At 41.6% G+C, this 25,619-nt stretch overlaps 1 protein-coding gene across 5 annotated transcripts in view; it reads left to right on the top strand.

Moving 5' to 3' along the window:
• Nucleotides 1–25,619, top strand: part of SEC23A (SEC23 homolog A, COPII coat complex component) — a 62,074-nt gene that overhangs the window by 1,837 nt on the left and 34,618 nt on the right. For 4 of the 5 annotated variants that reach the window (XM_061611698.1, XM_061611696.1, XM_061611695.1 and 1 more), the window contains exons 2-10: nt 10,126–10,362; nt 12,053–12,110; nt 17,194–17,280; nt 18,230–18,466; nt 18,745–18,824; nt 19,628–19,772; nt 20,144–20,302; nt 21,658–21,773; nt 24,246–24,369. In XM_061611698.1, the coding sequence (XP_061467682.1) occupies nt 10,142–10,362; nt 12,053–12,110; nt 17,194–17,280; nt 18,230–18,466; nt 18,745–18,824; nt 19,628–19,772; nt 20,144–20,302; nt 21,658–21,773; nt 24,246–24,369 (1,227 nt within the window). In that variant the 5' untranslated portion in view covers nt 10,126–10,141. Of the gene's footprint in view, nt 1–221; nt 307–10,125; nt 10,363–12,052; nt 12,111–17,193; nt 17,281–18,229; nt 18,467–18,744; nt 18,825–19,627; nt 19,773–20,143; nt 20,303–21,657; nt 21,774–24,245; nt 24,370–25,619 lie in introns of those variants that run through there. The other variant, XM_061611697.1, reaches the window with a different exon arrangement.

Below are 25,619 nucleotides of genomic sequence, written 5' to 3'. Positions count from 1 at the left end.
TGCGTGTGGAGGGGGCACTGGTGGGCACTTGTAGCACACAGTAGCTGGAACATTTAGGATTATGGGAATGTCCAGACCATAATTTAGCTTGTTTTCTCTCTCTCTCTCTCTCTTTTAAACAACCCCGCCCCCTCTCTGGTTTGGGCAAGGTTGAGACCATGGATATAAAAGGCAATTGGGAATGCCCAGCTACACTCGGGCACAAATGAGCAGTCTAAACTAGCTCCTTATGCTCAAGAAACACTGCAAATAGGCCCTTTTCTGTGGCATAGGAGCCAGAGAGCAGCACTGCTTTTAATAATCCAGGTGAGTGGGAAAAATGAGGTACACATAAGAAATGGAGCAGAATGATATTCTCAAACAAGGTTCTTAGATGTAAAGATGAAGGGGAAAGGTAGGGAGTAGGGATCATAAACAGGGAGCAGAACAGAGGTTTCTTGTACTGTATTATAGAAAGAAATTGAGAGACTTGCTAAGCTCTGCTCATGCTACTAATAATAGTTGATTTGCAGCATTTGTGCTGAATACTGTCAGATTTGCAGTGTATGAGGAGTGCGTACACACTTATCTCAAACAACAGAGTTCTGTGGTACCTTAAGCACTAATAAATGCATTATGTCATAAACCTTTGTGGGCCAAAGTCAATTTGTCAGTTGCATGAAGAGAAATTTAATTAATTCCTGACGTTTTAAAAGAGGAAAAACAATCAAGTGAAGTAACAAAATAACAATAGATTATGGATTGTTTATCTGGCTCATCAGTTTGATTTTTTTCAATTTAGGGCTGTAGGGATTGAAATAGATTGTTGTATACAGTAATTTCTATTCTCTTAGGATTTTTGGAAAAACAAGCTTTCTCCCAGGAGTTTTATTTGTGGTTATGTGTTTTCCTGGGTTTTATATGTATGTTGAAATACATAGGGTATTGTCTTCCAAAGGAGGGCTGAACATATGCAGAAGTACAGGATTCACTTTTGAAAGTGGCTCAGTTTACAAGTAACGATATAATCTGCCTTCTTAAGCAGACATGCAACATAATCTTAAACATATTTACTCAGAAGTAAGTCACATTAAATTTAATGGGGCCCACTAAATTCAAACTCGCTGGTAAGTGTGTTTAGCATTGCAGCCTTGAGACAGTTTCTACTGGTTTGTTGAGAAGCTTTCATTTAAAAGCTACACTACACTAGGGTAAGGTGCTGGACTATGACCTGGGAGACCAGGGTTCGAATCCCCACACAGCCATGAAGCTCACTGGGTGACCTTGGGCCAGTCACTGCCTCTTACCCTCAGAGGAAGACAATGGTAAACCACCTCTGAATACCGCTTACCATGAAAACCCTATTCATAGGGTTGCCATAAGTTGGGATTTACTTGAAGGCAGTCCAGAAAAAAAAAGAAAATAGCTGGTATTCTTGTGAAATGCTCTTTCTTTACACACCAAAGAGATTTTTCTGGATGTGAGGTATGCTTTCCAAGTAACATTTAGGAAGCTAATGATCTCAGTCTAACAAAGAGGTAAGTGCTTAAGATCATGTTAATGCGTAGGCATACTTAGGGCTGCAATAGTAAACCCACTATAGTATTACAATACTAAGGAGTGAGTCCCATTGAATTCACTGGGATTTACTTCTGTGTAAACATGCTTAGGAGGCTGTAACTGTTGTTTTTAGATTCTCTGTAGTGCACTTTGTATATGTGTACAGTACTTTCATGATGAGCATCACAGTGCTGGGCAAACTTACTGGGAAGTAAATCCCCCTGAAATTGGTACAATTTACAAGGAATTGTGTTGTGGTGTGTAAAGTGCTTTACAATTCTTATTGTATTCCCCTTGCAACAGACTTGTGGGTTCAGTTATAATTACTCCCATGTGGCCACTGGCCTGATCCAGCAGGCTCTTCTTATGTTCTTATGTTCTTATATAGAGCCTATGCAGAGGTGTTTTTTTGAGCCTAGATCTCTCGCATGCAAACCAAACTCTATCATTTGGACCAGAGTGATTCTGGTTACTGTAGACTGATCTGTTCTCACTGGCATCTCATTAACAAATTCATTTAGAAGGAAGCATCTCTAAATTCAGTGGCATTTATTTATTCCAAGTGTGTTTGTGTACATGTGTAGGCACACAGTGCCAGAAGTTGTTAAAGAACAAGCAGACAAATAATCATTATAGACGTGGGCTTTAAACAGGATTAAACACCAGGGTATGGTCTGAAAGCACCACCTTGCTAAAGCTAACCATGATCTATAAAGATGCATTATGGTTTGGTAATTTTATTTATGTATTTTTTAATTACATTTATACCCCACCTTCCTTTCATCATAGAAACCTAAAGCAGCATACGTGTGGTTCCCAGGCAGTCTCCCCTCCAGGCACTGACCAGATAGAGACCTGCTTAGCTTCAGCAAGGTGGTGGCCTCATGTGCTTTCAGACCATACCCTGGGAATTTGACTGTAATTCATGTCTGGAAGGCAGAAAACATAGGAAGGCAATGGAAAAAAATTCTTTGCCCAAATAAGGTTTTATCAACCAACTATATGTATTTGGCACATTGATAACATAATCTGTGATGTGGCCTTGAGAGGTAGGCACGGTTGCACTGATGACATTGCTATCATTTTCTTTTTTTCTTTTGTTTGTTCCAGATATTTTAAGAGAAGAAAATAAGGGGGGAGGGAGAAGATGCCTGAAGTATAATAAATGTATTAAGTATGGGTTCTGTGTTGCAGACTAGGGTTAAAGGTGAATTTCAGATCTGAAAAGGCTGAAGACTACCGTTCATCAACACGTCATATGTACCTTGATCTTTGTAGAATATTTAAGCAGATAACAAAACAACGTGTAATGGCTTTAAAAAGTGGAAGCGTTTCATGCTAAGGCCCTTATCTCATGCATAGTTAATGGCCTGTGCTTGACTCAAGCTCACTTACATGGAGCTCAGTGAAACACCCAACCAAATGTGTAAAGTACTGAGTTGCTGCCAGTGAGAATATTCTTATAGCTGACAGTATTCGAAAGTGCAGAGTTCAACGGTAAATCTATAGTTAGGCAAGGCTAACTACACATTGTGTATAAATGCTCATATTAGTGACCCAACACAGTTTTTCATTAAATCTTGTTTGGAGGAAGGGATGATTAGAGAAATGGTGGTGAGGGACACAGGGGATATTCAACTATTTTCCTGCCCACTCTTTTTCAGATTCAAATCACACACCTCTGCAAAGAGGCTTCCCCCCCCCCCTGGGATTTCAGTTTCTTTAACAGGAAAAGCTGTTTTGGGGGTTTTGAGCTGAGAAATGGCAGATGAAGAAAGATGTAAGCACTGCCGCTCCCCACCTCTTCTTGCTCTTACTCATCCCTTTCTAAGTGGCTTTTCTTTTTGCTAAAACACCAGAAATGGTGCCAGGGCATGTACGGTACTGGCTAGTCCAAAAGTCTAATTGCAAGTTAGAGGGCTGCACTAGTGAGCTTTGCTACTTCAGTAGAGATACTGCATTCCTTCCCCCCCCCCCCGGTATCTCTTTGGCTGTCTTCAGACATGGGGTTTATTGCATTAATTTTACTGATTATAATGGTAGCACTTCAGTCTCAATTTCTAATGTTCCTTTCACTCTGCAGTACCTGTTGCATTATGGACCTGCGGCTTTTTAACCAATATACTGCCATGTTGCATTAAATTTCATTCATACCAGTGACCGAGGTGTGACACAACAGTGATTGTCATTGGACATTTCCCTACTTCCTCACCTTTTTTTCACATGCACACTTCTGTTTCCCCATGATTGACCCATGAAGACAGCAGGAAAGAATTGTGTGCTGGTATATTGCCCCTTTCCCCTATCTCACCGTTTCACTCCTGTGATTGTCTGGGTTAATGATGCTGCAAATGGAGTTTTTCTGGAAGCAATTATGGAAATGAGTGCTAAACTTCCACTATATTCTGATAGATTTCCAGAAGTGACTTTTATGTCCTATGAAAGATCAAATAAAATGCGGAAATTATCAGGTAAGAAAACGGTGGGAAAACAGAATAAACTGCTGTCTGAATGCAACCTTTGTATTTATTTATTTATTTATTTATTTAATTTCATTTTTAAACCGCCCATAGCAAATAGCTCTCTGGGCGGTGTACAAAAGATTAAAAGTACAGAAATACAAAATATCACAATAAATAAACTGAAACAAAGAGATTTAAAATTGTAACATTAAACGCTTTAAAATGCCTGGGAGCATAGCCAGGTCTTAACCTGGCGCCGAAAAGATAGAAGCGTCGGCGCCAGGTGTATTTCTTCGGGGAGGCTATTCCACAATTCGGGGGCCACTACAGAAAAGGCCCTAGATCGAGTAACTGTCCTCCGGGCTTCCCGATGGGTTGGTACCCGGAGGAGGGCCTTAGACGCTGAGCGAAGTGACCGGGTCGGTTCATAGCGGGAGAGGCGTTCCACAAGATACTGCGGTCCCATGCTGTGTAAGGCTTTATAGGTCAAAACCAGCACCTTGAATCTGGCTCAGAAGCAAATAGGTAGCCAGTGCAAACGGGCCAGAACAGGTGTTATATGCGCTGACCGGCTGGTCCTTGTCAGCAGTCTGGCTGCTGCGTTTTGCACTAGCTGAAGCTTCCGAACTGTCTTCAAGGGCAGCCCTACGTAGAGCGCATTACAGTAATCCAACCTAGAAGTTACCAGAGCATGAACAACTGAGGCGAGGTCATCCCTGTCCAGATAGGGACGTAGCTGGGCTACCAACCGAAGGTGGTAGAATGCATTCCTTGCCACCGTGGCCACTTGCGCCTCCAAAGACAAGGAAGGATCGAAAAGAACCCCAAGACTACGAACCTGTTCCTTCAAGGGGAGTGTAACCCCATCAAGAACAGGGTAAGCATCCACCATCTGGGCAGGGAAGGCATTCACCAACAGTGTCTCAGTCTTGTCTGGATTGAGTCTCAGTTTATTAGCTCTCATCCAGTCCATTATCGCGGTCAGGCAGTGATTCAGCACATCCACAGACTCACCTGTAGAAGATGAAAAGGAAATAGAGCTGCGTGTCATCAGCGTACTGGTGGCAACGCACTCCAAAACTCCTGATGATGGCACCCAGAGGCTGCATGTAGATGTTAAAAAGCATGGGGGACAAAACTGACCCCTGAGGGACTCCACAATGGAGAGTCCAAGGAGTTGAGCAATGTTCCCCAAGTACTACCTTCTGGTGACGATCCGCCAAGTAGGAGCGGAACCACTGCCAAGCAGTGCCTCCAACTCCCAACTCCGCGAGTCTCCCCAGAAGGATACCATGGTCAATGGTATCAAACGCCGCTGAGAGATCAAGGAGAATCAACAGAGTCACACTCCCTCTGTCCCTCTCCCGACAAAGGTCATCATACAGGGCGACCAAGGCTGTTTCAGTGCCAAAACCAGGCCTAAAACCGGATTGAAACGGATCCAGATAATCGGTCTCATCCAAGAGCACCTGGAGCTTTGTACTGTTTGACAAGCTGTTGTTGAAACCTGCAAGCTTAAAAGCATGTTAATGCAGGCTTGTTCAGTACAATTAGATAATACAACTATTTTAAATACCTGAACCAAAGCTTGAATGTTTCCACTATTGTTCTGAAGCTATACCTATTGCAGTAAGTAGAAGACATTTTGTGGTAATGTCATTTTATGATAGCAGAGTTCATTCTGGGTCAGGATCCTGAAAACAAACATATAACATGTTTAAAACTCAGTTTTTAAAATGCAATATATGAAAAAACCAGGGAAACTATGAATTTTTTCTCTTTTATTTATTATTACATTTATATCACACCATTCTTCCATCATGGAACCCAAAGCGGCTTACATGTGCTTCTTAGGCAGCCATCCATCCATCCACCTGACCAGATTCAGAGCTGGTTAGCTTCAGCAAGGTGGTGGCCTCATATACCATCAGACTATTGTTACTGCAATCAAATGAACCAAAGAACCTGAACAAAATTTTGTTACAAATAGGATTGTGTTCATTCCAAGACTGTCACGTCAGAATTTAACATGTGAGACTCACATAGCAATCTAGCTAATCAACTTATTTTGCAGGGTTGTTGCGAGTGTACAATTAGATAAAAGAATATTGTGACCGATTCTGAGTCATCAGGCTAGGATAGCAATGAAGTATGACTTTTTTGAAATGTCTAGTCTTGACAAGGTACAATTTATTGATGCGGTCAACTATATTTACCCTAGAAGATGAAATGTAAGCTGCCCTCTGAGGGAGTATAAAATCTTCACTGAATGCAATTCTAGGTAAGAAATCTGCTCAGGTACAGTGCTCAGTTATCGCTTATAAAAGCCAATTTCTTAATTCTGTAAGCCATGTGAATTTGCATCATGAAAGGGCCAGAGAGGCCAAGACATAGTAGCAGCAGTGCTATATGCATTTCTGTTTCCCAATACAAAGATGGCACTGTCCTGCTGAAAGAGGATGTCTCTTTTCCTTGGAAATGACTTTAGGGCGATGTGTCTAAAAAAAAAAAAAATTAACCTGTTGACTGCCAAAGACTAGAACCATCATGGTCAGTAGAACGCAACATTATGGCTAGACTTCAAGGAATTATACCAGTGTTTGGTACAATATTGCTACTAATTGCTGCTGTGCTGTAAAATCAGTAATCTTACTTACCTACCTATCTAGCTTATTTTGGTCTTAGGCCATCATTACATTAGTAATACATTGTTTTAAATTGTTCTGTGGAATAGAGAACTTTAAAGCACAGAAACATGCTGGCACTGGGTGCCAAACCTGTCCCTAACCCCAGACATAAATTACTCCTGTGTTGCTCTCACCACAGTAGTATTCCATGTTGCACCCTTTTACTTCCTAGACATGAATCACTATGCTAATTTTTATGGTACAAATTTAAAGGATGAGGAGCCAATACTGGGTGCTCAGGCTTTTGCTGATAGGGACCTTGGTTGTGCGCAGTGTGCCTTCTATATCCCACCAGGATTCCTGCAGTTCACATGCCCTATTCTTCTGCTCATTATAATCAGGAGCATTTTGTTAGTGTGTGACACATATGTTTCCGTCTGTGTTCCTTTCCAAGCTTAGGAAATGGCTGTTGCTGATGGAGCAATGAGATTTGCTAATTGAAGCCCAGACTGAGCTAGCAACCTATGTATATGTGGAACTCATATTTCAGAAAAATGTAATTGAAATACTTCAGGTTACTCAAAGATAAGAACCTTGCTGAACTGGTAGATTTATATTTATACTGCTCTGACCTTGGTTGGACAGCTCATGCTGACTTCCATTTAAACTTTTTCAGCTTTAGCAGAGCATTTGAGTAGGCAGGGAACAATATAATCACTTGCATTTCACAAAGACAAATCCTCTTTCTAGAGCAGCGCAATCCATGGCAGAGAATTTGGCTTTCAAGCAGTGCTAATTATTCATGAGTAGATCACATCACATGAAAGTCATTAAACATTTAATCAGAGCTTGGAAAAGTTACTTTTTTGAACCAACTCCCATCAGCCCAATCCAGTGGCCATGCTGGTTGGGGCTGATGGGAGCAGTAGTTCAAAAAAGTAACTTTTCCAAGCTCTGCATTTAATCATGACTGGAAAATTCCTTTGGATTACTTTCCTTTTTTAAAAAAAATCAAGCCTTCTTGCAAATCAATAAACAAGACATACTTGAAACAAAGCTAGAATTTTTAATAAGAACCTGATCGCATGAAATTGCATAACAAATTACATTCTTATATAGAGGCATAAGATAGTAAGAAAATCAGGGAAGAATTATGCAAGATTATAATGCCTAAGCAAATTTTCTGAATTTGCCCTGTTCAGGGATAACCTGACTTGATGGATATCTTTTTTTTTTTTTTAAGGAGGGAACATCCCATTTTCTAGAGAACCACCATAGCCTTGTTAATCTAATTACTTATGTACAGAGAAAATAGGAATGAGACAGTTTATACAGAGCAGCTTGGTAGCTCTATTAGGCTGCAATCCTAGCATGCACACAGACATCCATGTTGATGGTTTGGTGGTGGAGAGTGAGGATGGCATGTACTTTCCTCTTCACCAATCTACTGGCGCAGAAGAACACCTCCGGTGTTGGTGCTTTGCTGTGACACAACCCCATAGCTTCTCCCTAGTGGGTAGGAAGCTACAGCTAATGGTTCTTCTGCTGCTAGTGGTTGGTGGAAAGCCCTGGAATTGAATGTTTCAGAGCAAGGCACTAGAGACTTTGGATCTGGATCCAAAGCCCATGGTTCCCTGAGGAGCCTGATCCTTTGGGCACAGCTGTGTCAGTCTGGAGCTGGTACAGCACAAAACACACATACACAAAACCCCACAGGCCCCACACAACCTTCTTTACAACCTTCTGCCAAAAAGACTCTGGATGCAGTGGCAAATTTGTTGCTTTGTGCCTCCCCGGCCTCTCGTTAGGATTCCTTCATAAGTAAATGAGCTTATGGGCCTGTCATTATTGTAGAAGCACCTGTAAGAATGTAGCCATGTGACTGTTCCCTTATGCTCCCATGAAGCCCCCAATAATATGAAAATTCTAATCTTGCAGTGATGTGAACAGAGGCATTTGTCATCAGTCTGAAGCAGCATTCTGCGTTAAGTAGAACAGACGTGCCTTGGTCTACCCCCTTATTGTACAATAATATTTTATTATTTATTTTATTTATTAAAATATTTATAACCCACCCTTCACCAATCCAGATACCAGAGTGAGGTACAGAATACACAATAAAACAACAACTCATTTAATTTCCTTGCCGGGAGAGGAAATAACAGTGTAGGCGTAGCGATTTTTAAATGAAGAATTTGAGGTTTTCTGAGGGGGAGATCTTGTGGGTGTGCTTGCACACTGGGTGGATATAGATACACCGATTAATGCGCTCTGTGTGTGTGTGATCCTATGGATCAAACAACAAGGTAAAATATAATAACCAGTGCAGAAGTGGCTTAGAGGCTGCAGCTATAGCTAAGGTAGGACGACCCCTACAAACCACTTATGCCTCTGTATTGCTGTAGTGCTATCTTTGTGCTAGTCCATGATGTGTGTGTTAGTGCTATGTGTTTGAGGCTTGTGTGCTCTCCTACCCCTCCTTCACAAGAGAAGATTGGAAACTTTTGCTTCTGTTTTCATCCAGCTGTGTTTATTTGTGTCTGGACACATACAAACTGTGGTTAGTGTTAACTATGGTTGCACAATTTAGGGGCTGCCACAGAGAGAGCCTTCTTCCACACTATGTGAAATATGTTCGGAGTGGAGAGAACAGATAAATTGAATAGTTAAACCCCAGCCTGTGCCATGAGTGGAAAAGTATGAGAAATTTTAATGAAGACATGACTGTCGCCAAGCTTGGTAGCTCTTGAATAGGTTCACTATTTTTTTTTTGCTTTTCTCTTACTCCTGCTCCGAATTGCTCTTTCAGTAGAAAGTCTGGTTAATCATACTAAAACAATAAAAGGTTCATTAATGTGATAATGCAGAGCTTTTGTATGATACTGGATACTTTTGTCCCATGTGAGTGGTGGGCCGTGGTGATTGTACTGCTAGCCACTGCCATATGTGCGGTGTTTACCAGGTTTTGTGCAATACAGCAACTATCCATAGTAACCACATATGTGCTTGTGGTGTATGGTGCAGAGTCCCAGTCTGAACTTGTTAGTCAAAGAACTTAGAGGTGAATGAGACTTTCTCCTGTGCAAGCTGTTTTGAAATGAATGGGAGTGGTGATCATTATAATATGCTTCTGGATAACATTCTCAAACCAAAGCTACGTGCAGATAGCATACTGCAGAGCTGCCGCCTATTTTTCAAATGTTTTGAAGTGTTACAATTTCTTGAAAGATGTGTATATGGTCTTTCCCTTTGTATGTTTGCGTTGGAAATACAGTAGATTATCCACTATCCAAATGCAATAGAAGCTCTTAGTTATCGTTCTTTGTTTTCCCATATGTAGCTCCATGACAAATGGACATTACTCTCATGTGTTTCCAGATGGCTGGTTATGCAGATAACTTGGATGCGCTCTGTGCCATTCAGATAAAGCAAGGCTTTGGTTTCTAATTTATTCTCTAAGTCTTGCATGTATCAATTAACGTATGCTTCTGTTTCAGAAATAAGAAAGCAGCAATGACAACCTTCCTGGAGTTCATTCAACAGAATGAAGACAGGGATGGTGTTAGATTCAGCTGGAACGTATGGCCTTCCAGTCGTCTTGAAGCCACGAGGATGGTGGTTCCAGTGGCCTCTCTGTTTACACCATTGAAAGAGCGGCCTGACTTGCCTCCCATTCAGTATGAGCCAGTCCTGTGTAGCAGAACTACCTGCCGTGCTGTTCTAAATCCATTATGGTAATCTCAATAAACAAGTTTTAAACTTTTCTTATATGTTAATACTTTACTATTATTGAAAGGTTTATTATCTGTCAGATTCATTCTAGAGTTTGAAAGACAAATTTGTTTTCTGACCTTTGCTGTCAAAAACATCACAAGCAGTTGATATCTTGGTCATTTTTTAAAAAAAAATCATAATGCAATACAAAATTATACCCAACACATACAAGATATTATCTGAACTTAAGTTTATTATGGGTGATATTCAGCTTTAGTCATTCTCAGAAATCAGTGAATGACTTAGTTGGATATATTCAGAGGAGACCCATTGAAATCAGTGAAGTTAAGTAACTTTTTAAGTCTATTGTTCTCATTGGGACTGCTCTGAGTATGATTATATATTGTCCAAAGTGTTTTTTTAAAGGTGACAGTATCTATGAACATGCCCCATCTGCAGATTTTTTTTCTTGCTCCACAAAGCTGTACATGAATGCCATTAGAAAAAAGTGTTCTTGGTTTGTAGATCATTCTCAATGGACTTAACACCTTATTCCCAAATATGGTCCTTTTAACGCAAGTCCCTTTGATTTTAACAGGACTTCAAAGACAAATAGTTAGAGCTGGAATGTATGGCTGTATCGTTAAGCTACTTTATTGGAGTTAAATCCCACTGATTTCATTCTGGAATTTATTTCCATGTAATGCCTCTGATCCAGAGTCTCATGTGCACACAGAGTTTCTGTGTGTGGACTTTTCTGTTCTGTTGAAGTGAATGGTGAAGTCTTTTGGGTGGAGGTACATAGTTTATGCATTTGATCTGTGCCAGTAGGTAATGGCTGAGTTGGTGTCAGAGTGGGTTTTATTTGTTACTGTAATGGCAGCTTCATAAGTGCATTTCCTATGTCCAAAGCTGCAGGTTTTTTTAAAAAAATGCAACGCTGAGAACAATTGCTTACAAAAGGTACCTCTGAAATTTCCACATCTGGGTACTTCTGGTGACATGCCAAACACAATGCACTAATGACATATTGCCTCTGTGCTATTGTCAGTCATTCATTGCTTAACTAACCTGCAGTAGCACAGCTAACCAAACTAACCTGCTTTATTTACCTGCTCTGCCTTCTGTCACTGGGTATGGCAAAGTACAACTCTAATCTTATTTTTTACCTAAGTATCATATGTTTCCAGGAAATTTGAATGCAGTTATTGTAGTAAAACACATTACAATGATAAATTTAACTGTAATTGAATAAAAAGCAGCAACAACTACTAATGAAGAAAGAGTTAAAATAAAACCAACTCCAAAGGGTTAGAGTAGAAAAGTTTTGATAACTAGATTGGATATGAATAAATGTTGACACTAAAGTTTGTGGGTTGATCCAGTGGTGTCACTCAGCTGATTGTAAAGCTTAAGTCAGAAGAATGAGAAGGGAACCAATTTTCTATCTCCCCCCTGTAGGCCCCCACTAAATCTGCTCCAGAGGGGCCTGCAACCCTCTGGAGCAGATTTAAGGCATCTGTTTGGAGCTGCAGCAGGGAGGGGAATTGCTAAAAATTACTCCTCTCCACATTCCTGGAATGGAATTCTTCCTGTCAGCTGAGTAACACTGTTGGAGGCTATGTTGTATTTCTTGTATGAACATGAAACCTTTTTATCTCTCGCACTCATAATTAATCAATTAAAAAACTTTAAAATTTATTTTTCCAGCCAAGTGGATTACCGAGCAAAACTATGGGCTTGCAATTTTTGTTACCAGAGAAATCAGGTAAGAGAAAATTGATGTAGACATTCTTTCAAGGGAATGTGTTTTAGGATTGAGATATAAATGGTAGCAGTATTAACATATAAAGACAGGATGAAAGATCAGTAGAGATAAACTCTCTCCAACTTGGTGCACTCCAGATATTTTGGACTCCAATGCTCATCAGTCCCACTCAGCATGGCCAAAGGTCAGGGATGATGGGAGTTGTTTATTGTTGTTGTTGTTATTATTATTTACATTTGTATACCGCCCCATAGCCGAAACTCTCTGGGCAGTTTACAACAATTAAAACATAAAAACAAATATACAAATTTAAAAACGCATATCTAAAAGCCAATTAAAACACATGCTAAAATTTGGGGGCCACCACTGAGAAGGCCCTCTACCTTGTTGCCAGACTCTCAGCTTCCCTCTCAGCAGGCACCCGGAGGAGGGCCTTGGATGTTGAGCGTAGTGTATGGGTGGGTTTGTGTCGGGAGAGGCGTTCCAACAGGTATTGTGGTCCCAAGTCATGTAAGGTTTTATAGGTTAAAACCAGCACCTTGAATTGAGCTCAGAATCATAAAGGCAGCCAATGCAAGCGGACCAGAATCGGTTTTATATGTTCGAACCGTCTGGTCCCTGTTACCAATCTGGCCATTGCATTTTGCACAAGCTGCAGTTTCTGAACCGACTTCAAAGGCAGCCCCACGTAGAGTGCATTGCAGTAATCTAACTTGGAGGTTACCATAGCATGGACAACTGAAGCCAAGTTATCCCTGTCCAGATAGGGGCATAGCTGGGCCACCAACCGAAGTTAGTAGAAGGCACTCCGTGCCACCGAGGCTACCTGAGCCTCAAGTGACAGAGACGGTTCTAGGAGAACCCCCAAGCTACGAACCTGCTCCTTCAGGGGGAGTGCAACCCCATCCAGGACAGGTTGGACATCCACCATTTGGTCAGAAGAACTACCCACTAACAGCATGTCAGTCTTGTCTGGATTGAGCCTCAGTTTATTAGCCCTCATCTAGTCCATTGTCGCAGCCAGGCACCAGTTCAGCACATTGACAGCCTCACCTGAAGAAGATGAAAAGGAGAAATAGAGCTGCGTGTCATCAGCATACTGATGGCAACGCAGTCCAAAACTCCGGATGACTGCACCCAACGGTTTCATGTAGATGTTGAACAGCATGGGTGACAGAACTGACTCCTGCAGAACCCCATACTGGAGAATCCACGGGGCCGAGCAATGTTCCCCAAGCACCACCTTCTGGAGTCAACCCGCCAAGTAGGAGCGGAACCGTTCCTCTCATTCCCAACTCAGCCAGTCTTCCCAGAAGGATACCATGATTGATGGTATCGAAAGCTGCTGAGAGATCAAGGAGAATTAACACACTCCCCCTGTCTCGCTCCTGACAGAGGTCATCATACAGGGCGACCAAGGCTGTTTCTGTGCCAAAACCAGGCCTGAAACCCAACTGAAATGGATTAAATAATTGGTCTCATCCAAGAGTGTCTGGAGCTGGCCTGCAACCACTTATTTATTATTTATTTATTTAAAATATTTCTATCCCGCCCTTCTACCCTATAATAGGGCACTCAGGGCAGCTTACAAAAATAAAATCAAATATGTACATAATAAAATTGTAAACAGTAAAATCTCAAAAAAATTAAAATACATAAAATACAATTAAAATACAACACACACACACACACACACGGATTGGTACTAAAGGGACTACAAAGGTAAAATTTAACGTAGAAGACATAAAGTCAGTGTCAGGCTCTACCTTCAGTCCCTCCCAAAGGCTCTCCGGAACAAGATCGTTTTCAGAAGTCTCCAGAAAACCAACAGGGAGGGAGCAGAGCGAACTTCTTGGAGTAGACTGTTCCAAAGCTTGGAGGCTACACTGAAAAAGCTCTCCTGCGTGCCTGTCAATTTAACATCTTTCACTCCAGGCACGCAGAGGAGACCAGAGGCAGATGATCTTAAATCCTGGGCAGGTACATAGGGCATAAGCGGTCCCTCAGGTGTATTTGTCCAAGGCCGTTTAGGGCTTTAAAGGTCAGAACCAGCACTTTGAATTGGGCCCGGAAACAAACTGGGAGCTAGTGGAGTCGATAAAGCATAGGGGTGATATGCTCCCTGCACCGTGCTCCAGCTAACATTCTGGCTGCTGCATTTTGAACCAACTGTAATTTCCGAACTGTTTTCAAAGGTAGCCCCACATAGAGTGTGTTACAGTAATAAAGCCTTGATGTCACCAATACATGTGTCACTGTGGCCAAGTCAACTGCCTCCAGGAACAGACGCAGCTGGTAGACCAGTTTGAGTTGTCCAAAAGCACTCCTGCCTACCACAGCCACCTGATATTCAAGCAGCAGGGCAGGATCCAGGAGGACGCCCAAACTGCGGAACTGCTTCTTCAAGGGGAGTGCAACCCCATCCAGAATAGGTTGCAACCCCGTCCCTGGTGCAGTTTTCCCTTGGCCAGCAGTACTTCCATCTTGTCTGGATTAAGTTTGTTTGTTAGCACACCTCCAGCCCTTCACAGCCTCCAGGCACCGGTTTAGGATGAGCACTCCCTCCCTGCAATCAGGTGGTAGGGAGAGATAGAGCTGAGTGTCATCAGCATATTGATGACATTGTACTCTAAATCTCCTGATGACCTCTCCCAGCAGTTTCATATAAATGTTAAAGAGCATGGGAGACAGAATGGAACCTTGTGGTACCCTACAGGCCAATGGCCAGGGTTTGAGCAGTAGTCTCCCAGCACCACTTACTGGGTCCTGTTTGTCAGGTAAGACCAGAGCCACTGTAAAACAGTGCCTCCCAATCCCATCCCAGCTAGACGGTCCAGAAGGATACCATGGTCGATCGTATTGGAAGTCCAACAGGGATGCACTCCCCCTGTCTGATGCCCGGCGTAGGTCATCAAGAAGGGTGACCAAGGCAGTCTGTCCCATGGCCAGGACTGAAGCCTGATTGAAAAGGGTCTAGATAGTCCGATTCATCCAGGAAAACTTGGAGCTGAGCAGCCACTATCCTCTAAATCACCTTGCCCAGAAAGGGGAGATTAGAGACTGGGTGGAACTTGTTAGGATCCGCAGGGTCTACCGAAGGCTTTTTTAACAAAGGTCTTATCACAGCCTCCTTGCCCAGGAATGGAACATTTGCCACCGGCCTGTAATTAAGATTTTTTGGGTCCAGGGAGGGTCTCTTCAGGAGTGGTTTCACTACCGCCACTCCCTCTCGCAGAGAGGCATTTATCACTTCCCTGGCCCAGTCGGCTGTTCCATCCCTGCTAGCTTTTATCAGCCAAGAAGGGCAAGGATCCAGCACAGAAGTGGGTGCACGAACCTGTTCAAGCACCTTGTCAACTTCCTCAAGCTGTTCCAACTGAAACTCATCCAAGAAATAGGGACAAGACTGTGCTCTGGGTACCTCGCTTGATTCACTTGCTATAACACTGGAGTCTAAGTCCTGGCGGATGTGAAACATTTTATCGTGGAAGTGCCTAGCAAATTCATTAAATTGGCCTCAGGTGGTTCTACCATGTTCTTGGGGCCAGTGTGTAATAGCCCCCGGACAATTCTGAAGAGCTCCACTGGGCAGCAGATTGATGATTTGATAGTGGCAGCAAAATACTGTTTTTTTGTTGCCCTCACTGCCCCTAAATACAGCTTACCATAGGCACTTACCAGTGTATAATTGCATCCACTAGGAGTTCGCCTCCATCTGCACTCAAGCTGTCTCCTACATTGTTTCATCGCTCTCAGCTGTGGGGTATACCATGGAGCCGTACGAGCTCTACACAGGAGAGGGTGCTCAGGAGCAATCATGTCGACCGCCCGGGTCATTTCTGTATTCCACAGTTCAACCAGGGTTTCGACAGGAGCGCCAGCCCTATCAGCCGGAAAACATGTTGGGACAGTCCCATGGTTGTCATGGAGACCATGAAATCCTGAGCTCCCCCAGATAAAGCGGCCTCAGCATGGATGTTGACATCCCCCAGAACCAACAGTCTGGGGGATCTCAACAGTACACCCAAGACCACTTCCGTCAGCTCAGCTAGGGAGTCTGCGGGGTGGGCGGTACACCAACAGAATCCCCAGTCTGTCCCGCTGACCCAACACAAGGTGCAAACACTCCAGACCAGTAGTCACATGGACAGATGGAGCTCCTATAGACCACAGCAATCCTCCTCCCCAACCCTCAGATCTACCCTGATGCTGAACCAGGTACCCTGGCGGGCATAGCTGGGAGAGACTGACTCCTCCCTGCTTACCCACCCAGGTCTCGGTTATACATGCCAGATTGGCTGCCTCATCCACAATTAAATCATGAATGAGGGAGATCTTATTATGCACCGATCTGGCATTTAGAAGCAGCATCCGGAGGCCTGAGAGCGGGCTGATAGGGCAGCCAACAAACCTGCGGGTGTGGGGAGGACCCGAACAAGGCACAGTTGTTAACAGCCTGGGCTGCATTCCCCTTACCTGGCAAGTCCTCCTTACAATGCCATATCTCCCTCTACCCGTTACTACACTAATTGGGGGGCCCTCAAATCTCCTCACTTGGCTCCGAGTTCTCTCTCCCAGGCACGTGACTTAAGTTCCACAAAAAGCCAGGCAATCTGCAAAGCAGGAGCCACCTCAGTCAGCCGGTTTATGTATTCCCTCCAGGGAAAGGACAGGTGGACGATATCAGCAACAGCTGGCTGAGTACCTGGGGGCCTGTTCCTGCAAGGCGTGACACCTGCTGAACAGAAATCCAACAGGGAGAGGATGGTGGTGGTATCTGAGCAGTGGCAGACAGGCAGCAACAGCTCTCCTTCGTCCCTGGGTGGTGGTAATGGTCCCCTTCCTCCTGCAGGCATTGGGTCTCCCAAGCCACTTCAGCCAGCCAGCTTATGTATCCTCTCCAGGGAAGGGACAGGTGGACGATATCAGCAACAGCTGGCTGAATACCTGGGGGCCTGGTCCTGCAAGGCGTGACACCAAAGATCTGGAGGGCACCAGGTTAGAGAAGGCTGGTATAGAAAATTATGTTTCAAAGTGTTTTGTGTTTGAATTTTCATTTAATTCAGTCCCTTTTCTCTTGCAGTTTCCTCCGACATATGCTGGCATATCTGAGATGAATCAGCCTGCAGAACTCTTACCTCAGTTTTCTAGCATTGAATATGTAGTACAGGTAATACCATAGTTAAAATCTTCAGGATTGTTGACCCAGAAATGTAGCAACTATGATGGTCTCCAATATATGGAGTTTGTGCTGACCACTTACTGCTACAATAGAGTAGGCTGTAGTTATGCTGTCCCCAACAATTGGCATCGTCTTATGTGGTATTGCTTAGAGCTGTTACGTAGCTCAGAAGTGGGAGGCGTATGGTGGGTATTTCAGGGTTGACAGCTGAAAGATATTTTAGCCACCATTGAGCCAGCGGCACAGGTGTTACCCACCATATACATTTGTTCCAATTGAACTCAGTGCCAAGCAATATAGTAGGAGTGGACAACCTTTTTGGCTCCACAGGTCAGATTCTTATCAGGCTCTGCCTCATGGGTCAAATTTAACAGGTGCATACAGCTGCCCACCTGTTACAATTCTTTGTGCTTCTGTTTGAAGTCTTCGAGATTGGGGACTTAAAGGGGGGGAGGGACACTTGCAAAAGGCTTTACAACAGCCCCTGCACTTCCATTTGAACAAACTGGAGTAGAGGAGTTGACTTAAAGCGTTTGCAAAAGCCTTTTTGAAGTAGCTGAAGTGGAGGGGCATGGGGTGGGGAAAATGGCCTTGTAGGGCAAATTGGATCCTCTGGAGTCCAGAGGAATTGGACCCTTTGGTTTGGAGGCCAGAGGCTCTAGCCACTACATCATAGCAATACAGATTCAAATAACACAAGAATCTGCTATACTTGTGTCTGCACAAGTCCATTCAAGCTAGTTTGTCTAGTGTTAGAAATATTCCTGTCTTTTAGTTTTGGACTGTAAAATGGATACAATCATGTTGAAACCAGTTTTTCATGGGCATTCCCAAAAAGGCATTTGATCAGTTCTGGTCTAGGTAGTTACTTATCAAGGCTGTTTCTGACTTTTTCCAGTAATGTTAATGCTGCAATGTTGTTCACTTTTACTTAAAGCGTGGACCTCAGATGCCTTTGATATTTCTTTATGTTGTTGACACTTGTATGGAAGATGAAGACTTGCAAGCTTTGAAGGAATCCATGCAAATGTCATTAAGTCTCCTACCTCCAACTGCTTTGGTGGGACTTATTACTTTTGGGAGAATGGTGCAAGTTCATGAGCTTGGCTGTGAAGGAATTTCCAAAAGTTATGTCTTTAGAGGGACAAAGGATCTATCAGCAAAACAGCTTCAGGTAAATATACAATTAATACTAAAATGATCTTGAAGTTGGAAGCAGAAGATCTGCATCTTACTGAACAAAGTTGTACAGTTCAGGAATTAACTGAACATCTAATTGAATACTATGATAATATTACAAAAGAGGTTTCTAAACATTTTTTTAAAATACAATTTTTAAAGGACTCAGTTTAAATGAAAAAAGCATTTCTTAATTTCCTTTGAATTGTTCCTATTGATTTGGTGAATATGTAACCATATTTAACCTAATTCTGTTAAATATACTCCTCACAGGAAATGTTAGGACTTACAAAAATGAATGTTTCACAAGTTGGTCGTGGTCCTCAAGTTCAGCAGCCGCCACCATCTAACAGGTACTTATTTTTATTAAAAGAAAAATGTAGTAAATTGTTTTACAGTGAGCCCTGTTTTGTAATTTTGCAATATAAAACTCTTTGGAGGAAAGGTGGGTTATAAACCTAATAATAAATAGATTTTAAAAATGTTAAAATGTAAGTTCTTGAGATTAATTCCTGTTTTAGCCTTGGTTTATCTCTTTTCCTTGTTGCTTTTCTTGTTGCTATAGTGCTTAAAGTTACAATGTGAGTCATTATCAGCCTGGTGCAGATTTTTCACATGGAAAATAGAAAAAGTTTGGTGTGCTATGCAGCATAGGTTGTAGAGCCAAAACCACAACATGCCTGTGAGGATATTTATCCTGACCTTTGATACCTGAGAGATATATTTTTGGACCCATTCTATTTTGTGATTATAGTTGTTTTTAATGTGTATAACACTATTTTAAGGTTGTTGTAACCTGTCCTAGGTTGATACCCTGTTGCCATTTGGGGTGATGGTAGGCATGCACATGCAATATGCTGATATAGTAATGCCAGAGGTGGTATGACTGGGCATATTTAAGCACACATGGGGGTGATGTCGCCTGGGAGAGTGGAACGCCTACTCCATGATCTGCATCACTGTACAATCATGGCCTGCAACCCAGTGCAGGAACTTGGATACAACTTATGGATCATTAAAATAATAAAATTAAATCCATATTTAAGGCATTATAATTGTAGGTCAATATATTTCAGATATATAAATGGTCTAGAATCATCTAACCATTTATACAATGTTGGATCACTCTGTAGCTGACTGTTTTTGTTGTCTCTAGATTCTTACAACCGGTCCAGAAAATTGACATGAATCTCACTGACCTTTTGGGTGAACTGCAACGGGATCCTTGGCCTGTTCCCCAAGGGAAAAGACCTTTGCGGTCTTCTGGAGTGGCTCTTTCCATAGCTGTAGGACTGCTAGAGGTAACAAGTTGTCTTTTATGTGTGTCTGAAAGTTGACAGCCCTTCTCTGGCTTTTGTGAATGTGTTAAAGCAATGTGAATTGATTTTAAATTGGAAAAAAATGCTGAGGATTGCTGTTTTCAGTTGCAAAAAAAAAAGCTTTCCTAAAGTGTTTCCTATTCAGCTGTTTCTCTCTGCAGGTGCAGAAAAGTGATGTATTATAGTACAAATACTAAATACACTTGATTAGATCTGTCTCAATATTAACTTTCTGCGGTATTCATACTTCATCCAATTTTAGAACATGAATAAGCAGTTTTAAATATCATAGTAATATAACTTCTTAACACATACTTTTGCTTCCTGACTTAAAAATATTTATTTTCCCACAGTGTACTTTCCCAAACACTGGTGCCCGTATAATGATGTTCATTGGCGGACCGGCTACCCAGGGACCTGGGATGGTTGTAGGGGATGAACTTAAGCTGCCTATAAGGTCTTGGCATGACATTGAAAAAGACAATGCCAAATATGTTAAAAAGGCTACTAAAGTAAGAGCATTTGAGTTTTAAATTCTATAATATTTAAAAAATGCATTGGCGTGTATGTAAAGATATGTGGGATCTGCAAATAATTTGTTCAAAGAATGCATATTTTCCAAAACCTTTTTTTAAAAAACAAACCTTTTAGCCTGAATTGTACTCCCAAAAGCAAACTGGTATATTTCCATTAACTGAGGAGGGATATTGAGTTTGTCTTAAGATAAGGAGATATTAGGCATCTAATTTTCCCCCAATCTTCCCTACAACCGCAGCATGATAATATCGTCTTCCTATCTCCTGTATTGGCAGTCAGCTGTGTCGGGCAGGGTGCAGAAACTACAGTGTGGTGACAGCCATTTTGCCAACAGGTTAAATTTTAATCTATACTGTATAAGGCTGAATTGTTGATAATGATGGGCAGTTGAACTAGGAAAACATGTTAAACCTATTCTTGAAGGTTTAAAGTAGCAAGTGTGGAGCTCGGGCTGCTCCTTGATCTAATACTGCTTCTCGTTCAAGTTGTATCAGGAATGCCCTTCTCCCCTCACCCCCCAAGAAGTAAAAGTAGCTATGTTGGCTTATAAGAAAAAACCCAAAATATGTATTAGGACAATTCTTGTATTAGGCCAACCAAAATGTCACAAAAAATTGTTTGGCCTTATTAAGGCATTGCCTTAATATGTATATGGACATTGGAGTTTGACTTTGATGGGATGATTCTCTTTTCGTACACACCTTGGTGAGGCATTCATCACATGGACCAGCTTTCTCAGGTTTGCTAAGTTCTTCCTGTCTATTTGGCACCATGCTGTACTGAGCTGTCTCACTCGAGGCCGAGTGAGGTGATTGAAAGTCTCTTGCCTCCCCACTCTCAGCAAGGGCCACACAAAAAGAGTTGCAGGAGAGTTTGCATAACTGCCCAGTTTTTTGCCTTGGAGCAGCTGTGCTTTTGTTGTATTGCTCATGAAGCTGGGCTACTCAGTAAAAAGGCTGGCAATAAAAAGACACCCCCCCAAATTAGAGATGCTTGGTGTCTATAGAGCCACATTTTGCCCGTAGACTTTAGCCCATTAACTTTCTATGCCTGATAAAAGGTTCATTAGTACTGATGTCTGATATATCTATTTGTAATGGAAATACTTTCAATAAATATTGTTTACCATAGCAGTTGTGTTTAACAGAACAATTAGTAATTAAAGCATACTTTTGCTTTAAACAGCTATCTAGTCTGTATAGCCACTAAAAGGAATATAATTTAGCAAGTACACTTTGTCTTCTGTAGAATATTTGAAGCTTTAATATAGGATGTGGAGGATTTGACCCACATAGTTGGTAAAAACTACATTTACATTTTGTGTGTCTAGCATTTTGAAACCTTGGCAAATCGTGCTGCTACAACAGGTCATGTTATTGACATTTACGCATGTGCATTAGATCAGACGGGTCTTCTGGAGATGAAGTGCTGTCCTAACTACACAGGGTATGTGCTGGCTTTTACAGTAGTATATAAAAAGGTTACATGCGGAAACAATATTACCTAATTAGGAAATATTATTTCAATGACCCCCTCATGGAAAAAAGCTATATACTGTAAGTCAAGTGGGCTTACATATGTTTACACTATTCTGTCTATGTGAGTAGGGTTGACACTACAATTAATTTTTTTTTCAATCAGGTAAACATACACTAAAAAAGGGTTTTCACTTCAAATATTGATAGAACCTTTGACCAGGATGCACATTTCCAATACTATGCTTTTCTACTTCTTAAACTATTTTGTACCACATCACCATTTATACTGTGCTCTTGTTTTGGGAAGCATTCTTAGAGTGAGACTTTTCTCTATATTTGAGAATACTAATGATGCAGCACAAAAGCACTGTTGTAGAATTATAGTACTGGAAAGTAGCATGAAATGAGGTCCGAGCTCCTGTGTTTTCATCCCTCCATAATCTGCACTTTAGTGTGCTGCAAGCAAGGAAGGTGGGAAAAAAATGGAAATGGACTACGTTCAAGTCGATTCCGACTTATGGTGACCCTATGAATAGGGTTTTCATGGTAAGCGGTATTCAGAGGTGGTTTACCATTGCCATCCTCTGAGGCTGAGAGGCAGTGACTGGCCCAAGGTCACTCAGTGAGCTTCATGGCTATGTGGGGATTCGAACCCTGGTCTCCCAGGTCGTAGTCCAACACTCTAACCTCTACGCCACACATCAATGGATGATATCCAATTAAGTCGTAGTCAGAGTAGATCAAATCAATGGGTGATATCCAATTAAGTCGTAGTCAGAGTAGATACATTAAAATAAATGAAGTTGGGTTATTTGTCCATTAATTTAAATGGGTTTACTCTTCAGTATGGCTTAGTTGGCTATCACCTAATGGCTCCAGTGGATTCATATAAGAGCCGGGTTTTTTAAAATTGCCCCCAAATGGCAGGATTGCTAACTAATGGGAGGAGGGCAAGCTTTCTGGTCACAAATACCGTGATCAGTTACACCTGTCCACAGAGTTTATCCAAATGAAAATTCTGTTGATGCACAGGTCCACTTGATACCTTATGTTTAGTTGCAGTAGTCCCTAATGCTTGGGAAGTGATGACATCAAAGTGTTGTTAGAAGTGGCATTTATAGTATGATCTTATGTTTGTTTGTTCCAGATGAAAGTCCCTATAAAGTTTAATGGGGCTCATCCTCAAGTAAATGTGCATTAAAATTACAGTGTTCCTCTCCTTAAATCAATGCATGAAATCTAGTTTGCACTTTAAATAAGTCTCATTACAGATTACTTAAGTTTTTACAGAACTTTTCTGCCTTGCAAACATGCTTTTCACTAGTATGTGTTGGCTAAAAAGCAGAGACCATTTGGAAGGAGGCCCTTTCCTATTTTCTGAGGAGTACTACAGCAGGAAAGAGGCTGCCTAAAACTATTTCCTTTTATATGTGGCTTTTCCATCCCAATTAGACTCTCTGAACATACTTGTGTGGGAAAATGGCATACAACTTAAAGCTAATTAAATAGTATATTTAATGATCTAAACTTGCTGTTCAGTACTGTCATTAATTATCATGGATTTCATGATGGCTATAGCAGTTGAACAGCATGGTAGACAAACATATAGTAGATGTTGAACATTGGCTCCGATCCATCAAAGGTTAGTTGATACATTACAATGCAATCGTATGTGTCTACTCAGAAGTAAGCCCCACTGAGTTCAGCGGGACTTACTCCAAGATAAGTGTGTGTACTATTGCAGTCTTAAGTTGTAGTAAAACTGGTCCACTAACTAATTCCATTTATTATTATTTTTAATGGAATAGGCATAACTAACTTTTGCTGGATTGGAGCCATTTTATTGGATCCTGAGAGATACCTGCAAAAGGGTGTTAGTGGACAGAGACTTTTCTACTCCCTTTCCCCTGGTAGTCCCCCAATCCTCCTGAAAAGCCTCTCTTCATGTCTGTAGGCCTTCCTGAATTGGTTGGGCTGTGCAGTGGGTGGAAGAACTGGCGGGAAAGGGCAAATTGCTGTAAACTGGGCAGAGACATCTTCTGGAAACATCACCATCTGCCAGCCCCTTTCAACCAGTGCTTCTCAGGAGCTACATCAATATGTTTAATATGGTCTGTTGTGAAATAAATGGTGCCTCCATCCTGCTTTCCATGTTTTATTACTACATTATGCCTGTTCATGAATGAGGTGTGTGTGTGTGTGTAAAAAATGTCAACACACTAAAGTCAGTGCTAATATTGCCATGTTACCATGGGGAGTCATGACCATTTTTAAACATTGCATATGGATGTCAGAAGGAAACATGACAGAATGACAGGAGTGAGGCACAGATCTTGTGGTAGCAGTCCAGCGTAGGCTCTCAGTCCTGAATTGCATTTTAACTGCTCTTTCATGCCTTCCATATTTTCTGTGATTTACATTTTTTTCCATCTTCATGTAGGGGTTACATGGTAATGGGAGACTCGTTCAATACATCCTTGTTCAAACAAACATTTCAGCGTGTGTTCACCAAAGATGTGCAGGGGCAATTCAAGATGGGATTTGGAGGAACCTTAGAAATCAAAGTAAGATTTGGAAATTTACTGTAAATATTTTATATTTATTTATTATTTGATTTATATCCCGTCCATCCTCCCAGCAGATTATGAGATCTTGTGTCCTTATTCTATCACATTTGATCTTGCATTTCACAACTAACAATATTGTAATAGGTATTTGCTAGCAGTAATGGTTCAGTCATTGTTTTAACTTAAACCATTAGTACTAGGATCTTAATATTTTATTTTACGATGAAAAGAAGCCCTGCATCCATTGCTCGACAAAACTGTACTACTCCTGACTTACATGGTTTACAGCTGAGTATCTTATGTACCTCTGCAGAGATAGCTCACTCTAGTGTGCTGTAGTTTATTGATATGATACTTACATTCAATTCCCAATATATATTGAACATTCAACAGAAATATTTAGTGCTGGAGGCATACCAATGCAATTCCTACATTGTTTCTTCCTGCCAGTATGGAACTTGGGCAACAGAGTATGAGATTCAGGGGATGCAATGGTGCTTTGTACATACTCTGCTGGTAAACAGGTTTGAGGCTTTAAACTTAGTTGACAGAGAACCAGAAGAACTATGGACTGAAGTCAGGGACATTATCAGGGAAGAATGCAAAAAGACAATACCTCTAGTTAAAAAGAGAGAAAGACCTCAATGGATGACTGAAGAAACTCTTAAAATGGTTAAAGAGAGAAGTAAAACAAAAGCAAAAGGAGATGAGACACGGTCAGAACCCTAAATACAACTATACAACGACTAGTACGTAGGGACAAAGAAAACTATTACAATAGTTATTGTATAGAAATAGAAAAGGACAACAAAATGGGAAGAACAAGAGCCCTATTCCAAAAGATTAGAGAAATGAAAGGGAAATTTAAACCACGAGTAGGGATGTTGAATAATCAACGGGAACACACTGACTGACCGAAATGAAATAAAAGGAAGATGGAAGCAATACACTGAAGAACTCTATAAAAGAGATGACAGGATGACAGATTCATTCACGGAGGAACCATATGATGAAGAACCAGAAATTGTAGAATGTGAGGTGAAAGCTGCTCTTAAAATTCTTGGAAGAAACAAATCACCAGGAATAGACGGCATACCAATAGAGTTGCTACAAGCTACTGAGACTGAATCTGTCCAAATTTTGACAAAAATTTGTCAAGAAATATGGAAAACTAAACAATGGCCCACAGACTGGAAGCGTTCAATATATACCCACTTCCAAAGAAAGGGGATCCCAGAGAATGCAGT

This window comes from Rhineura floridana, chromosome 2 (assembly GCF_030035675.1).
Source record: "Rhineura floridana isolate rRhiFlo1 chromosome 2, rRhiFlo1.hap2, whole genome shotgun sequence".
In the NCBI taxonomy this organism is placed as follows: Eukaryota; Metazoa; Chordata; class Lepidosauria; order Squamata; family Rhineuridae; genus Rhineura; species Rhineura floridana.
The sequence above is the reverse complement of the archived record's forward strand: the minus strand, read 5'-3'. Positions and strand labels throughout refer to the sequence as shown.